Here is an 18,186-nt window from a genome sequence, read left to right as displayed (position 1 = left end):
AGTGACACCAACTGCCTTTAGTTGCTATTAAACAGCACGCACGCAGTAATAGCGACTGCGGTCAAATGTGATTTAACAGCACGCACGCAGTGACACCAACTGCCTTTAGTTGCTATTAAGCAGCACGCACGCAGTAATAGCGACTGCGGTCAAATGCGATTTAACAGCACGCAGTGACACCAACTGCCTTTAGTTGCTATTAAACAGCACGCACGCAGTAATAGCGACTGCGGTCAAATGCGATTTAACAGCACGCACGCAGTGACACCAACTGCCTTTAGTTGCTATTAAGCAGCACGCACGCAGTAATAGCGACTGCGGTCAAATGCGATTTAACAGCACGCACGCAGTGACACCAACTGCCTTTAGTTGCTATTAAACAGCACGCACGCAGTAATAGCGACTGCGGTCAAATGCGATTTAACAGCACGCACGCAGTGACACCAACTGCCTTTAGTTGCTATTAAACAGCACGCACGCAGTAATAGCGACTGCGGTCAAATGCGATTTAACAGCACGCATGCAGTGACACCAACTGCCTTTAGTTGCTATTAAGCAGCACGCACGCAGTAATAGCGACTGCGGTCAAATGCGATTTAACAGCACGCACGCAGTGACACCAACTGCCTTTAGTTGCTATTAAACAGCACGCACGCAGTAATAGCGACTGCGGCCAAATGCGATTTAACAGCACGCAGTGACACCAACTGCCTTTAGTTGCTATCAAACAGCACGCACGCAGTAATAGCGACTGCGGTCAAATGCGATTTAACAGCACGCACGCAGTGACACCAACTGCCTTTAGTTGCTATTAAACAGCACGCACGCAGTAATAGCGACTGCGGTCAAATGCGATTTAACAGCACGCACGCAGTGACACCAACTGCCTTTAGTTGCTATTAAACAGCACGCACGCAGTAATAGCGACTGCGGCCCAATGCGATTTAACAGCACGCACGCAGTGACACCAACTGCCTTTAGTTGCTATTAAACAGCACGCACGCAGTAATAGCGACTGCGGTCAAATGCGATTTAATAGCACGCACGCAGTGACACCAACTGCCTTTAGTTGCTATTAAACAGCACGTACGCAGTAATAGCGACTGCGGTCAAATGCGATTTAACAGCACGCACGCAGTGACACCAACTGCCTTTAGTTGCTATTAAACAGCACGCACGCAGTAATAGCGACTGCGTTTCTGTGCAATTCAATAGCCCAGTTGCATTAACAGCGACTGCGCTTCTGTGCAAATAAATTGCACACGTGCAGTAACAGGTAATGCGTCTGTGTGTGCAATTAACTAGCACACGTTAAATAACACAGAATAATTATATTTAAAGTAAATCCCTAATGCAGGCAATACAACACGTTAGAGCGCTGCATGTGGAACAATCTCCTGCCTGATAGATAAACTAGCTGAGCTGTACAGTTTATAAATATATTGACAACGCCTAAGGATGTGAATATATTCTCTACAAACTGTACTTTTAACTACTCTATCTATCTATCTATCTATCTATCTATCTATCTATCTATCTATCTATCTGGTTAAGACACTGTGTCTCTATCTCTCTATCTCTCTCTGTCTGACTGACTGATCTTCTCTAGAACCGCCAACACACTACACTAGGCAGCCGTGCAGGCTGCCTTTTATAGTGGGGGGCGTGTACTAATCCCCCTGAGCCATAATTGGCCAAAGCCACCCTGGCTTTGGCCAATTATGGCTCTTCGTTTTTTGAGCGCTGTGATTGGCCAAGCATGCGGGACATACAGCATGCTTGGCCAATCATCAGCGCTCAACGCCCCAGTGAATTATGGGACGTTTTGTGTCATTCGAATTTGGCGCGAACGACCCGTTTTGTTCGATTTTCGACGAACGATCGAACGACCGATGTTCGATTCGAACATACGTTCGAATCGAACGCGGAGCTCATCCCTACTGTCCACCAATAAAAAGGGTGATATACACTGACCACCAATGTAAGGACAATTCTGCACTTACACCAATGTAAAAAGAAATGTACACTGATCACCAATGTAATGAAGAATTTACACTGACAACCAATGTAATGGGGGGTTTTACATCAACAACCAATAAAGGGGGATTTCTACACTGGTCACCTATGTAAGGGGAGATTTACACTCACCACCAATTTAAAGGGGGCTTCTACATGGACCTCCAATGTAAGGGAGAATTTGAAACTACTGATTACCAATATAAGGAGGCATTTCTACACTGGCCACCAATGTAATGGGGATTTACACTGACCACAAATGTAATGGGGATTTACACTAACCACCAATGTAAAGGGCAATTTGCTTACCTTTGCAGAACAGGCTGATGTTAGGGTTAATGCCCACAGTTGTAGGCAGGATTTTCAAGCATGTTATCTCCCCAGTGGGCAGCATTCAGCAGAAGTGATGGTGATATGACCTCGGGGGGCATGATATACATATAAATGCCTCCTCTATTTACATATGAATGGCATCGGTACGTGGCTATTTACATGTAAACATAGGGTCTGCAGGTGAGACCTCTGCAGACCTCCTACTCTCAAGCTCCCTTGTCTCCTCCTCCCATGCTTGTCTCCAGGATTTCTCCAGAGCCTCTGGAACTCGCTACCTCAACCTGTCCGGCTATCCCCTTAGGCCCCATACACACGATAGAATCCATCCGCTGAAAAATCCCAGCGAATGGGTTTCAGCGGATAGATCCTATGGTGTGTACACTCCAGCGGATCTGTTTCCGCGGATATTTATCCCCTGGGATGGATTTCCAGCGGATAAATATTTGATAACATGCTATCAAATCTATCCGCTGGAATCCATCCCAACGGATGGATCCGCTGGTCTGTACAGACTCACCGGATCCATCCGTCCGAAGGGATCCCCCGCATGCGTCGTAATGATTCGACGCATGCGTGGAATTCCTTATATGACAGCGTCGCACACGTCGCCGCGTCATAATCGCGGCGACGGCGCGACACGTCATCGCCAGAGGATTTCGCCGCGGATTTCGATTCGATGGTGAGTACACTCCATCGCATGGAAATCCGCGCAAATCCTCGAGAGGATTTATCCGTGGATACGGTCCGCTGGACCGTATCCGCGGATAAATCCTCTCGTGTGTATGGGGCCTTACTCTTCAGGCGATCCCTGAAAACAAATCTCTTCATGGAAGCCTATCACTCCTCCAACTAATCTTTTACCACCTCCATCAGCTCATTCCCCACATTTACAACCTTTTGTACCATCTGCCCCACCCTATTAGATTGTAAGCTCTTCTGAGCAGGGCCCACTTAATCCTCTTGTATTATATTGTATTATAACTGTATTGTCTCCCTTTTATATTGTAAAGCGCTATGTGTTGGCGCTATACAAATACTGAATAATAATAATAATAGGGCAGAGCTGGACAGCATTAGTAACAGAACTTCACACATCGATACCGGGGCACAATAGGTAAGTAAATTTAAACTGGGATAGTTGGCACATTATTGTTGTGGGTTTCAAAGCAGCAGGGCTACCCCTTTTGCCCTGCCTTAAAGACAGCCCTGCATCTATCTGCAGTGTTTTGTTATATCTCTTTAAAGCACTATGTTCCGTAGCTTTGTCCTCCTCTGTTCCTATGTCCCGTAGCTTTGTCCTCCTCTGTTATCAGCCTGATCATTTTTGACAAACTCTTCAAGATGGGAGATAGAAGTGTATGTTGTGGGAGGTTGCTATAAATAGATTAGCAGACTACTAAACTATACACAGGCAACCTCTGCTTGTGTGGGGAGGGGGTGTGTGCATTTTCTCCAATTGGCTGCCTCCTACAGGGGAACCAGAAACAGAAAATTCTAATGCCCCGTAGACACGATCAGAAATTCTGACAGCAAAAGTCCGATGTGAGCTTTTAAACGTAAATTCTGACAATGTCTATACTCCATCGGACTTTTGCTGTTGGAATTTCTGCCAACAAAAGATTGTGAGGTGGTCCCCAAATTCTCAAAAATCCAATCATCTGTATGCAATTCCGACGTGCAAAAAAACCTGAATGCTCAGAATCAAGTATGAAACGGAAGCGTTCGGTCTGGTAAAACTAACGCTCATAATGGAGATAGCACATTCATCACGCTGCAAATTAATGGATCTTTTAATGCAGCGCATTCTTTTCTTCTTTATAATGCTAGCATAATGAAATTGTTTTGCTGCTGATATTCACACAGAGTTTAGACAAACGTATTTCTTTATTATTTCTCATGATCTCCTGAATAATCTTTTTTTTTTTAAGCCAGATCTCCATAATAATGTTTAGAATATTTTTTGATAGTCCTCTATTTTCCTTTTTTTATTTTAATCAAGATCTCCTGTTTTTTTGTTTATTTGAAAATTATTTTCTAGTGATCTCCATAATTTTTTTTTTTCTGTGTCAAGTTACCACAACATTATTATCTTATATTTTTTAACCTCAAGGAGGTTGGTTGGTGTCCATTGTTAGTTTGACATTGCGTTTTTGAAATGTACCTGCCTACTCACAAACGGTCATATTTAAAGAAAAACACATAGGCAAGTATTTTCAGAATATATATATATATTTATTCTGACTCATAACAAAATAAAGAGGAAGGTCATGCTGGAGAAACTGCTGGAATTTGGAAAGCCTTTGGACCCCAAGGCAAACATCAGCTACTTGCAAAACAAAATTGGTAGCTTGAGAAGTCCATATAATAGGGAGCACGATCTGGTCCTGGACTCAGAGAGATCAGGAACAGCAGCAAATGAATGTATGTATGTCCCCAGTCTGTGGTACTACAACAAATTCCATGTTAGGATGCTTTCTGTTATTTGGGATTGTGCCACCCATACATGCCCTAGGGGCACTATGTGGTTCCTCTGTGGACATAGGTACGCCTTTGGTGATTGACACGTGGTCCCTTAAGGCAAGCATTTTGGGCCATATTTGGAGATCTTTCACCCTTTACGTCTCAAATTGAACCATAAAAGTCGCCTCGCACCAGCAGCTGAGGTAGGCTCAGTTTAACTCTCACTCCCGTTCAAGTCAGGTTTCTGGACCAGTGGCCTAAACTTGTCGTTGAAGAAACTAATTGTCTGCAATGTCATTCCCTACAGACAACCTGGTGGTGCAGTCAGACTCCAGCCAGGGTAGGGAAGCCCTACTTCAAGATCAATGGGCTTAAGACCAATGGTCTTTTTCAAGGATCCAAGACTCCATCCTGGAGTTGAGACCAGGCTCTTAGTCTTCAGTCACTTGGTCCAGGGTAAGCCTGTCCTGGGAAGTTGGACAGCACAACGACGGTGGCCTACATCTGAAAACAAGGCTCAGTCTCTCATGTCTGAGGTTTTCTCTAATTCTAGAATGCACCCAAGTCAATACTCCCAGGGTTCTGCGACCTATGTGCCTGGTCAGAAAAAATCTTCAGGCAAACTACTTGTCCAGGACAAGTCTGGACGACAATGGATGAGCCAGGCTACTGCAAGTCTTCCAAAAAATAACAGAGCTTGGTGTTTTTTCTGCCAGAGGTAAACCGCTTACATTCCCAGTCGGCACTGAGTTGCTGAAGTTCCATTCCAGGACCCAGGATCCACAAGCTATCGGAGTGGGGGTGCTGACCGCAGAATGGATCACCGAGATGGCTTATGCCTTTTTCTGCTGCTCCCTCTGATTCTCAGCTTCCAGCTAAGGCTGGGGCGAGGGAAGGTGACAGTTCTGGTAACCGCTACTCATCCTTATGAGCCTCAAGGAGTGACTCCCTCTGCCTGGTAGACCAAAATCTTCTCCAGTCTCATTCATCAAGCACCCAACAGGCTCAGGCTGATGGTCTGGGTCTGGAGAGTCAGAGGCTAATGGATGTCGAATGCTCTGTGAAGATTTGAATAATCTTACGAGACAAGAAAGGACAGCGCTGAGCATACCTATAGTGGAACATGGCATTTATGCCCAGTATATTTGCTGATCAAGATTTTACGCTGGATACTTCAGAAGCCTGCTCCGAATGCCTAGAGCAGGGGTGCCCAAACTTTTTTCAAAGAGGGACAGATTTGATAAAGTGAACATGCGCGAGGGCCGACCATTTTGCCTGACATACTTTGAACCAATAAAATTCAGTCTAAGTGTGTTAGTTCGAGCATTAATACCCTGCCCAACAAGAATTCTCTTGCCTTTGTGGCTATGTGAGTAAAGAGATGAGCTCAGGCGTATTATTTGGATATACCGTATTTATTGGCGTATAACATGCACCTTCACTTTAAGAGGGAAGTTTCAGTAAAAAAAAAACGTAAAATGTTAAATAAAGAACTGTGAAGCAAAATAAGGGTCAGTGCCCATCTGCAGACCCCCAATTGCCAGGAATGCAGCACCCACCATTGCCAGGAATGCACTCACCCATTATTGCCAGGAATACACTCACACATTTTTGCCAGGAATGCACTCACCCACCACTGCCAGGAATGCACTCACCTGTAACAGCCGCTTTTCGCACTGCTGTTTCCTCTTAAATCTGCGCTCCGTGCACCTTCCCTTTGCCTATGATGGGCGCTTCCAGCGCCGTAATGTGTTCCACGCTGGTAGGCATACGGCGCCTGTGCGATCACGTCACCGTTACACGGTGATCATTTGAATTCAGTGCTTATGCACTACAGCTGTCGATGGCCTATAAAGGCATTTACAGAACTCACAGACTTTGTTTTTTTATTGACCCTGTCAGCATTGTCGGCCATAGCCGCCTAGGCTACCAGCCTTTCTAGACTTTGGAGGCATCCACTGTTAACTCTACAGAGGTACTACAGCTCCCAGCATCCCTGGACCTGGATTGCATCGCTCCCTATGCTGAAACACCACTCCTGGTATCAACTACTCCTTTAGTGCTGTTGCACTTTCTACAACTTTGAGGCCTTGCTGAACATGCTTCACCACAGGATCCGCTAGTACCTATACTGAAGCCTACAAAACGGATAAGTTGTCTGTTACTTGTAGTGCTATAGCATACCTGCTACATATATACCAGCTATACACTTGCTGTTCCCTATCATATCTTCTACTGCTCAATGTATCTAGGATGTACTGTTGTGTTATAGGACTGTCTGCTAAGGAATATGTTTAGTGGCACATCTACACGCAAATACCCAGAGCTAATTACCTCTCATGTATATTTATTGGTTGTTACTACAGCTCCAAACTATTATAAATACTCCCAAAGTACCTGAGTTATATTGCCTCACATATGCAACTAATACTTGTTATTACAACTCATATTTACTACATGCTGACATAAGTACTACTTGTATATGGGCACATGCCCTAAAGTTGCGGAACATGTTGGCCTAAACTTCCTATGCTAAGGGTTGATGTATTGTATACCTTCTCCCTTAAATCGCCTAATGCATGACGCTGTGTAATACTCAAAATCACTAGCGTAGATTGTGCATTGCAATGTTAGAACCTAATATAATTTTAAACGCTAAGCCTTGGTCACATGTTGTAATGCGTCCATGCTTAGTAGCTCAACACCTTTCTTTATGTGACACAGAGATGATGTATAGATCCCTCAAACTCCTGTTTCGAGGAGTGACGCCTGGGGCCCAATACTGAGTTGTCGCATAGAGAATCGCATTAAATCCTTGCATCCACAGTTGTGGTTTACCCCAGTTCGCCAGTGCTGCTACATCACCATTGCCAGAAATGCAGCCCCACCATTGCCAGGAATGAACTCTAATTGCCAGGAATGCAGTCCCACTATTGTCAGGATTACAGCCCCACTATTACCAGAAATGCAGCCCCACCATTGCCAGGATTGCAGCCCCACCATTGCCAGGATTGCAGCCCCACTATTGCCAGGATTGCAGCCCCACTATTGCCAGGAATGCAGCCCCACTATTGCTAGGATTGCAGCCCCACTGTTGCCAGGAATACACTCACCATTGCAGCCTGTCCCAAGGGTCCATCTGCAGCTGTGCCCAAAAATTAAGCGTTATCGTTTTTAAATGCCAAGATACCTAGAGCCGGATGTCCTGTGTACTCAGCTGTACTCGGCTCCTCTCGCAGTCCCGCCCCTTGGCCCAGCTCCTATGATGGACATAACATACGTCCAATGGTGGGACCGGGCGTGACTGCGAGCGGAGCCGAGCCTAGCCAAGTACACAGTACACTCAGCTCTGGCTATTTCGGTGGCACTCGCTCCCCTCACAGACAGCAGAGATCGGCATATAACATGCACCCACGATTTCACCCTGATTTTATGGGGAAAAAAGTGCATGTTATACGCTGATAAATACAGTATATCTATGTTTAGATATATATGTTTAGATAACCAGACGGGCCGTTCAAAACCAGGCAGGCCAGACTTTGGACATGGGCTTCCAACGCTTAGTTATACAGTTTTTCAAGGTGCAATTTGGTTGACACCTCAGATTGTGTCCAGAATGAAGTATCCCAATGCTGATGGATGTTATTTCATCAAATGCCTTCAATCACCCTGTGGTACCTCTCACCGAAACTGATTTACTGGTGGCAATTACATCAGCATTGGTGTTCTTGGGGTTTAAAGAACCCATACCCAGACAGGATGATGATCTAATTTGTTCCTGAACTGACCTTCAGAGTTCATATCACACAAGAGGTTTTCCTTCAACATTCCCTTTGGGGAGTACTCAAGAAATTAGCCCATTGGAGGCCCATGGGCTAAGCTCTAAAATATTTAATCAAGGCGACTCTTGCCATCAGGAAGTCTGTGCCTCTGTTTGTTATCTTCAGGTGGAACACATAATGATTTTACGGCTTCCAGCAAGATTATTGTCTCTTGGTTGGTAACCTCATATCCTTGGCCTGCAGGTTGTAGGGCTGGCTGTGCCAGGAGAATCACGGCACTCTCACTAGAAGGGTCTGGGCTTTAAAAGTGACAGCAGGCCGGGTGTCTCAAACTGTCTGCAATGTGGCTATGTGGACACCAAAATGTTCATATTCTTGGCTTAATGACAATTGAGTTTGACAGAGGCATCATGGCTTCTGTTACTGTTTTAGTCAGAATTGAGGAGTGTGTAGCATTATCCCACCCCTGTTTTTGCTAGTTAATTCCCAGCTGTCCTGACATGGAGCCGTCAGGAAAACGGAAAATTGAATTCAAATACTTACCATAATTTTCCTTTCCTGACAAGCTCCATGTCAGCACAGAGCCCACCCAGTTAAGTAGTAATAGTTACGAAACACTGAGGCTGAGGTGAGTGAAAAATCCTGGGTGGACGTCATATGACTTCCTGGACTTCCTGGCTGTCTGGGGGGGGGTGTGCTCGGGACCCAATGTGCGTGCCCGGCGGCCGCAATGTCCGCCAGTCACGCACGATTGCCCACAACCACAGCAGGACCGTGGATCTGTGTGTGCAAGATCCACACAGATCCTGTCAGAGGTGAGGAGACCGATGTGTGTTCCCAGTACAGAGGAACACAGATCGGTCTCCTTCCCTTGTGAGTCCCCTGCCCCTACAGTTAGAATCACTCACTAGGGAACATATTTAACCTCTTCACCGCCCCTAGTGTTAACCCCTTCCCTGCCAGTCACATTTTTACCGTAATCAGTGCATTTTATAGCACTACAGTAATCGCTGTATAAATGTTAATGTTCCCAAAAATTTGGCAAAAGTGTCCGATACTGTATGTCCGTCGCAATGTCACGGTCACAATAAAAATCGCAGATCGCCGCCATTACTAGTAAAAAAATTAAAATAAATAAAAATGCAAGAAAACTATCCCCTATTTTGTAGACGTTATAACTTTTGCGCAATCAATATACGCTTATTGCGATTTTTTTTACCAAAAATATGTAGAAGAATACGTATTGGCCTAAACTGTGGAAACAAATTTTTTTTATAGATTTTTGGGGGATATTCATTACAGCAAAAAGTAAAAAACATTGCATTTTTTAAAAATTGTTGCTCTATTTTTGTTTATAGCGCAAAAAATAAAAACCGTAGAGGTGATCAAATACCACAAATAAAAAGCTCTATTTGTGGGAAAAAAAGGACGTCAGTTTTGTTTGGAAGCCTTGTCACACGACGTGCAATTGTTTGTTAAAGCGACGCAGTGCCGAAGCGCAAAAAGTGCTCTGGTAAGGAAGGGGGTAAATTCTTCCGGGGCTGAAGTGGTTAAGTAACTTAGAGAAATTTTAGCTCTGCTGCAGTATTTACTTAACAGCATTAGGAAATCACTTGTCTGATTGCTCTACATCTTTATTTAAACATTTATATTTAATTAAAGCTAATCTTATTCATACATATTTCTAAAAACGTATTCATACATATTTCTAAAAACAAATACACATAAACCTACATACCTACCTAAGGCCCGCTGATGCCTGCTGAGCAGGCGGATTACAGGTCCGTCCCCGCTCACTGTGCTGAGGTGGACCTGTCAGAGCCCTGCTGTCCTCTATAGGTAGTTTGGATGAAAATGGACCGCCTGTCCGCTTTCAATCGATCCACTAAATGGATGGAAAATAGGTTTACCATCGGTCTGGATTTCATGGACAGGATCTTATCGGATAGCAGCAGGTGTGAGCGGACATGTCAACGCTGACATCCGCTGCCCCATAGGAGTGAGAAAGCCTGTGTGAAAGGGGCCTAAAAGAATACATTGAACCATAATAGTATTGGTTTCCTTGGCTTTAAATGGTTACAAAAGGGTAACATTTTCTATAGTAGAACAGCCCTAAAAACATACACATATTTTAGTCAACATAATGTTATCAGTAAACTCTGTATACTTGACAAACATGTAGCATTTTCCTGAGGGCTATCTTGTATGTTATTAATAAGTAAGGAAATGACTGAAGGAAAGTGAGCTGAGAAAAGATCACTTAAAAATAGGTTACCTTTAGCAGCAAATAATGATCCTTGCCAAGAAAATATGATACAACTTAATTTATTCTGGTATCATTAAGTCTTATGCCGCGTACACACCATCACTTTATGTGATGAAAAAAAAAACGACACTTTTTGTGAAGTAAAAAATGACGTTTTTGAAACTTCAATTTTCAAAGACGAAGTTGCCTACACACCATCGTTTTCTCACAATGATCTTGCAAAGTGAGGTTACGTTCCACCACGTTTTACCATTGAAGCTTGCTTCATAAGTAGCTTCTGGGCATGCGTGGATGAAAAAACGTCTTAGAAAACAACGTTTTTTGCTACACACGGTCAATTTCTGTGAAGTAAAAAGTGCACTTTTGAAAAACGACACATAAAATTGAAGCATGCTTCAATTTTTTTTGGTCGTTTTTTACAAGACATAAAACGACATTTTCCCCCACACACAATTAATTAAAGTGACGTTTTTAAAAACGTCATTTTTTTTCATCACATAAAGTGATGGTTTGTACGCGGCATTAGAAAAGTGCAATGGTGGAACTCAATAGTACAAAAAATGAATCTTTAAAAAGAACATGAATTATCATGAACATATGTAACAAACAGGACACACATGGTACAACACATAACAGCACCAGTCCGGACGTTTTAACGGTTCATCCACAGTTAGTATGCACCATATCCAAAACGGTTCATCAAATACATTTATTAAAAGGAGATTATGTGAATCAAAAAAAAATAATTTGATAACACCTTCTTTATCAGAGCCAATGGGTGCTTTAACTAGTGGCTGGACCCCAGGAGTGAGAGGGAGGGAGGGGAGAGAGGGAGGGGGGAGGGAGTTACTAATTGGATCGAGGGGTTAACTCTGGAATATCCTTGTTGATTAATGTCAATGAAGGAACCATACGCATGCATTGGTTAGTGATATTAGTTGGTAATCCATACATGAACATTCCTGGTTATATATGTCCAATGATCATTGATAACGTAAGCTTTTTCGGCACTGATTGTATATTCATAAACAGTCCTGTCACAATTGGTGAGTAAAGAAAGGCTGACAGCAAGAGGTTTAAATCATTGATATGCAGAGTACCTGATTCTGGTATCCAATAGAGTTGGGCAGTCAGAGGAGGGTTAATACATTACCAGTATACCGCCAATCGCGAGCTTGTTTTTAAAAGATTAACTTTTTGTACTATTGAGTTCCACCATTGCACTTTTCTAAGACTTAATGATACCAGAATAAATTAAGTTGTATCATATTTTCTTGGCAAGGATCATTATTTTCTGCTAAAGGTAACCTCTTTTTAAAGGGGTTGTAAAGTAAAAAAAATGTTTTCATAATAAGCACCCTTTACCTGCAGACATTCCTCTTTTCACTTCCTCATTGTTAATTTTTGCTCAGAAGTTGCTCTATTTCTTCTCTGTTTTGTTCACTTCCTGCTTGTCTGATTTTACTGACCACCGTGATGGGAGGCTTTACTGCGGTGGTCGGTAACGTGCTCACCCCCTCCTGGGAACTACATGTGTGTGGCAGGACGCTCTCTACATGTTAGAGACTTCAAAGAGGTGTGAATTACTGGGCTTGCCGCAATTCATACTGGGAAATGTAGTTCTTACATGAACCAGCACCCCAAACCAGGAAGTGAATGAGAGAACAGAAACTAGAATGCTGGAGGTGATAAAGATGAAGGAATTTAATAGGTATTTACTCGTTTTTTAACAGAATCATTACCCTATTCTGTCTGTCTACCTTGCAGACATTAATTTTAGGCAATTTTTTTTTTTTCCTTTACAACCCCTTTAAGTGATATTTTCTTAGCTCACTTTCCTTCCCCAGTCCTTTCCTTACTTATTAATAGATGTATATATCGGTTACAGCAACGAAACCCAACAGGGTATATGATCAATTATAGGTATTCCCTGAGACAAACCTATAAAATTAGCGAACATTTGCTATTCCCCTTCCCCCAACATTCCCTTTATGTATATATCTTGTATGTTAGTTGTTATTTTGGGGAAACCTGGCACACACATTTTGCAGTTTTTGCTTATACTGGTTCAAGTGTGCCCGGTTCAGGGGCAAACCTTTACAGATGACTTAGCAGATGTCTGTAAACTAAGCATACTTTCAGTGATAATTGCTCCTACCTCTTCCAGAGTGTTCATCTGTGACACAACTTTGTTGATGTAGGAATGTACTTTCATAAGATCCATGCTGTACAAAGTTGCTTCCAATAAGTCAACCATAGACTGCAGCTAAAAAAAAATAAAAGTACAAATTAATATATTCATAAACATAGACTATTCTACAAAGACAACTTTTTTGACGGTTCTTTTTTCTAATTAACACAATATAAAGTGACCAGTAATATTTTATACGTTTATAGCAAAAATGTACTGTATCTGTACAAAGCATGGTCACTATCTATATCTCTGGTTTAATACTAATGTGCAGTACAGATCCCCCTCCCTCAATATAGACCTCCCCCTCAGTACAGACCCCCCCATCAATACAGACACCCCCCTCAGTGCAGACCCCCATTAGAATAGACACCCCCATCAGTTCAGACACCCCCCCTCCTCAGTGCAGACCTCCCAATCAGTATAGAATCCCCCCTCTTACTGCAGAACCCCCCCCATCAGCAAAGACACCACTCTCAGTGCGAACCCACCACCAGTATAGAATCCCCCCTTAGTGCAGACCCTCATCAGTATAGACACCCCCCTCAGTGCAAACCCCCCATCAGTATAGAATCCCCTCCCTTAGTGCAGACCCCACCATCAGTATAGAATTCCCCTCAGTACAGACCCCCCCATCAGTATAGAATCCTCCCCCCTCGGTGCAGACCCCCCATCAGTATAGACACTCCACCCTCAGTGCAGACCCCCCTCAGTATAGACACCCCTCTCCTCTCCCATAGCACCCCCCGCATATGTCTATGTACATATAATAGAGATAAAAGACCTCAGAACATCGCAGACAGCGGTGTGTGTGTGTCTCGGACTCCTCCTCTTTGAATGTAAACAGAGAGGAGGTGGAGGCAGCTTCGGTCCGCTCTGCTGAGGGACAAAGCCATAAGATCAAAGAGGAGCAGATCATGGCAGCGGGCAGTGTTACCAGTGCTGCTACCCAGGGGCGTACCTAGAGCATTTGACACCCGGGGCAGATCCTATATCTGGCACCCCCCCACATTAAAATTTAAAAGCACCCCACTGTGCCCCGCTGCATACCTCTGCATCCTTTAATATCTCTTTGTCAATTCTGTGTACCCCCTCTCCACAACTGCATCTCTGGACCACTTTACATAACACATCACCCTGCATCACTGGACCCCTTTATATTACACAGCACCCTGCATCACTGAACCCCTTTACATTACACAACCCCTTGCACCTCTGGCCCCTTTACATTACACAGCACCCTGCATCTCTGAACCCCTTTACATTATACAGCCTCCTGCACCCCTTTACATTACACAGCACCCTGCCCTTTTGGATCCCTTTTTATTACACAGCACCATGCCCTTCTGGACCCCTTTACATTACACATCCCCCTGCACCTCTGTATCCCTTCACATTACACAGCACCCTGCACCTCTGGACCTCTTTACATTACACAGCACCCTGTATCACTGGACCCCTTTACATTACACAGCACCTGCATCACTGGACCCTTTACATTACACAGCACCCTGTATTACTGGACCCCTTTACATTAAAAAAAAACCTGCATCCCTTTATATTACACGGCACCCTTTACATTACACAGCACCCTGGACCTCTGGGCCCCTTTACATTACACAACCCCCTGCAACTCTGGGCCCCTTTACATTACACAGCCCCCGGCACCTCTGGACCCCTTTACATTACACAGCCCCTGGCACCCCTTTACATTACACAGCACCCTGCACCTCTGGACCCCTTTACATTACACAGCACCCTGCACCCCTTTACATTACACAGCACCCTGCATCTCTGGACCCCTTTACATTACACTGCACCTCTGGACCCCTTTATATTACACAGCACCCTGCACCTCTGGACCCCTTTACATTACACAGCACCCTGCACCTCTGGGCCCCTTTACATTACACAGCACCCTGCACCTCTGGGCCCCTTTGCATTATACAGCACTCTGCATCTCTGTGCCCCTTTACATTACACAACCCCCTGCAACTCTGGGCCCCTTTACATTACACAGACCCCTGCACCTCTGGACCCCTTTACGTTACACAGCACCCTGCACCTCTGGGCCCCTTTGCATTATACAGCAGTCTGCATCTCTGGGCCCCTTTACATTACACAACCCCCTGCAACTCTGGGCCCCTTTACATTACACAGCCCCCTGCACCTCTGGGCCCCTTTACATTACATAGCCTCCAGCACCCCTTTACATTACACAGCACCCTGCCCTTCTGGACCCCTTTACATTACACAGCACCCTGCACCCCTTTACATTACACAGCACCCTGCATCTCTGGACCCCTTTACATTACACTGCACCTCTGGACCCCTTTATATTACACAACACCCTGCAACTCTGGGCCCCTTTACATTACACAGCCCCCGGCACCTCTGGACCCCTTTACATTACACAGCCCCTGGCACCCCTTTACATTACACAGCACCCTGCACCTCTGGACCCCTTTACATTACACAGCACCCTGCACCCCTTTACATTACACAGCACCCTGCATCTCTGGACCCCTTTACATTACACTGCACCTCTGGACCCCTTTATATTACACAGCACCCTGCACCTCTGGACCCCTTTACATTACACAGCACCCTGCACCTCTGGGCCCCTTTACATTACACAGCACCCTGCACCTCTGGGCCCCTTTGCATTATACAGCACTCTGCATCTCTGTGCCCCTTTAGATTACACAACCCCCTGCAACTCTGGGCCCCTTTACATTACACAGACCCCTGCACCTCTGGACCCCTTTACGTTACACAGCACCCTGCACCTCTGGGCCCCTTTGCATTATACAGCAGTCTGCATCTCTGGGCCCCTTTACATTACACAACCCCCTGCAACTCTGGGCCCCTTTACATTACACAGCCCCCTGCACCTCTGGGCCCCTTTACATTACATAGCCTCCAGCACCCCTTTACATTACACAGCACCCTGCCCTTCTGGACCCCTTTACATTACACAGCACCCTGCACCCCTTTACATTACACAGCACCCTGCATCTCTGGACCCCTTTACATTTCACTGCACCTCTGGACCCCTTTATATTACACAACACCCTGCACCTATGGACCCCTTTACATTACACAGCTGCCTGTACCTCTGGACCCCTTTACATTACAAATCACCCTGCACCTCTGGGCCCCTTTGCATTATACAGCACCCTGCATCTCTGGACCCCTTTGCATTACACAGCATCCTGCAGCTCTGGACCTCATGCATGTTACACAGATCCCCGTTCCCCCTTCAGTGAAGCCCTTGTTCAGTGCAGCCCCCCTTCAGTGTAGCCCTGTTCAGTGTATCCCCCCTTCAGTGTAGCCCCCGTTCAGTGCAGCCCCCCTTCAGTGTAGCCCCCCTTCAGTGTAGCCCCCTTTCAGTGCAGCCCACCTTCAGTGTAGACCCCCTTCAGTGCAGCCCCCCCTTCAGTGTAGTCCCGTTCAGTGCAGCCCCCCTTCAGTGTAGCCCCCCTCAGTGTAGCCCATGTTCAGTGTAGACCCCCCTTCAGTGCAGCCCCCCATTCAGTGCAGCCCCCCTTCAGTGTAGCACCCTTCAGTTCAGCCCCCTTCAGTATAGCCCCTGTTCAGTGCAGCCCCCTCTTCAGTGTAGCCCCCATTCAGTGCACCCCCTTCAATGTAGCCCCCCCTTCAGTGTAGCCCCCGTTTAGTGTAGACCCCCTTTCAGTGCAGCCCCCCATTCAGTGCAGCCCCCCCTTCAGTGTAGCCCCCGTTCAGTGTAGATGCCCCCATTCAGTACCTCTGATCAGCGTGGCGGGTGTCCTGTTGATATGTGTCCTCCTTCGGATAGTGGCCGACACATGCACAGCAGGTTCCCTACCCCTGTTTACAAATAAACAGAGAGGAGGGGGAGGCGACTTCACTCTGCTGCTCGGCCTGGCTGTGCCTGTGTGACATCCGGTATCAGACAGCCCGCGGCCGCGAGAGGAGGGGATGGTAGGTGCAGCGGTGAGCGGTGTCACCCTGCGCCCCACTGTATCGCCGATTCGCAACAGTGCCACTATAGCTCGCCTTTCCCTGCCTGTGCCTCTCACTGTGCCACTGCGGCGCTGTCTAAACCCGCGGCGCTGCCACCATTTTAATCGCGGAGGGGGGTGCCGGCCTGACACCCCACAGTGTGTGGTACCTGGGGCGGCCTGCCCCCCCTCCCCCACTTAATACGCCTCTGCTGCTACCCGTGGGTGTCACCCCTCTGGCCGGTGTCATCCGGGTGTGGCCCGCCCCCCCTCACAGACGCCACTGTATATATGTAAAGTGCTGTGTAAATTAATGGTGAAACATTATATAAGTACCTGTAATAAATAAGATGCTTCTTTAGCAATGTTTTTTTAATATTTCCAACATGGCCTGTTCTGGAATGGACATTGGCTTGCTAGCTACAGTATATAAGCTGCCATGCCTGCGTTCCTTCTAGAAAATGCTAGCTACCTGGCTGTTTCGCTAACTATAGGTTCAATACCAAAGGAAGGAAAACTCCCTAAACTGCAAGAAAAGCCGTTAAACTCAGTGAATGGGGCATCTGTACATAGTAAACATTTGTGCATGTACAGTAATGGCGGCAAATATTTGAAAAAAAAAAGTAAACATGAATAATACATGAATAATATCATAATTAATCATATAGTTCTATATGATAGCGCTGACTACTTTCAGTCCCCACTGAACAGTAACAGTCTGCCCCCTTTCTTTTCAGTGAATCACAAGTTCCAGCACAAGCACTGATGTGGCTATGTGAAGAAGAAAAGATCCTCTCTTATGTATTTTTCCAGCTCACATTTAGTGAGAGCCTGTGACATTTACCACACTTTGATTTCAAAGGCTTCTTTGTGGAGTCCAAACATTAGTCAGTAATTACTATGTAGAGGAATTCATCAATGTGCTAAGTATAACTGTATGTCACATTCATAATTTTGTCTGTTTTAGTGTTAGTACATTGAGGCTAGCGATGAAGAACTCTTGGCATGATACAGTAAATAAATCCTATGTTTTGTTACTTACAGATAAGTTGATAAATTCAACAGGTATAATCGCATCGCTCAGGTTTCTGGTGATGTACTCTCCCTCCTATTATTTTATAACAAATAGGGGTTTATTTACTAAAGGCAAAT

At 45.3% G+C, this 18,186-nt stretch overlaps 1 protein-coding gene across 1 annotated transcript in view; it reads right to left on the bottom strand.

Moving 5' to 3' along the window:
• OLFML2A (olfactomedin like 2A) overlaps nt 1-18,186 on the bottom strand; it is an 858,109-nt gene that overhangs the window by 421,206 nt on the left and 418,717 nt on the right. The window contains exon 3 of the mRNA XM_040324870.1: nt 13,016-13,123. Within this exon, the coding sequence (XP_040180804.1) occupies nt 13,016-13,123 (108 nt within the window). The remainder of the gene's footprint in view (nt 1-13,015; nt 13,124-18,186) is intronic.

The sequence above is a fragment of the Rana temporaria genome, chromosome 9 (genome assembly GCF_905171775.1).
Source record: "Rana temporaria chromosome 9, aRanTem1.1, whole genome shotgun sequence".
In the NCBI taxonomy this organism is placed as follows: Eukaryota; Metazoa; Chordata; class Amphibia; order Anura; family Ranidae; genus Rana; species Rana temporaria.
Note: the sequence above shows the minus strand (reverse complement) of the source record. Positions and strands in the feature narration are given on the sequence as shown.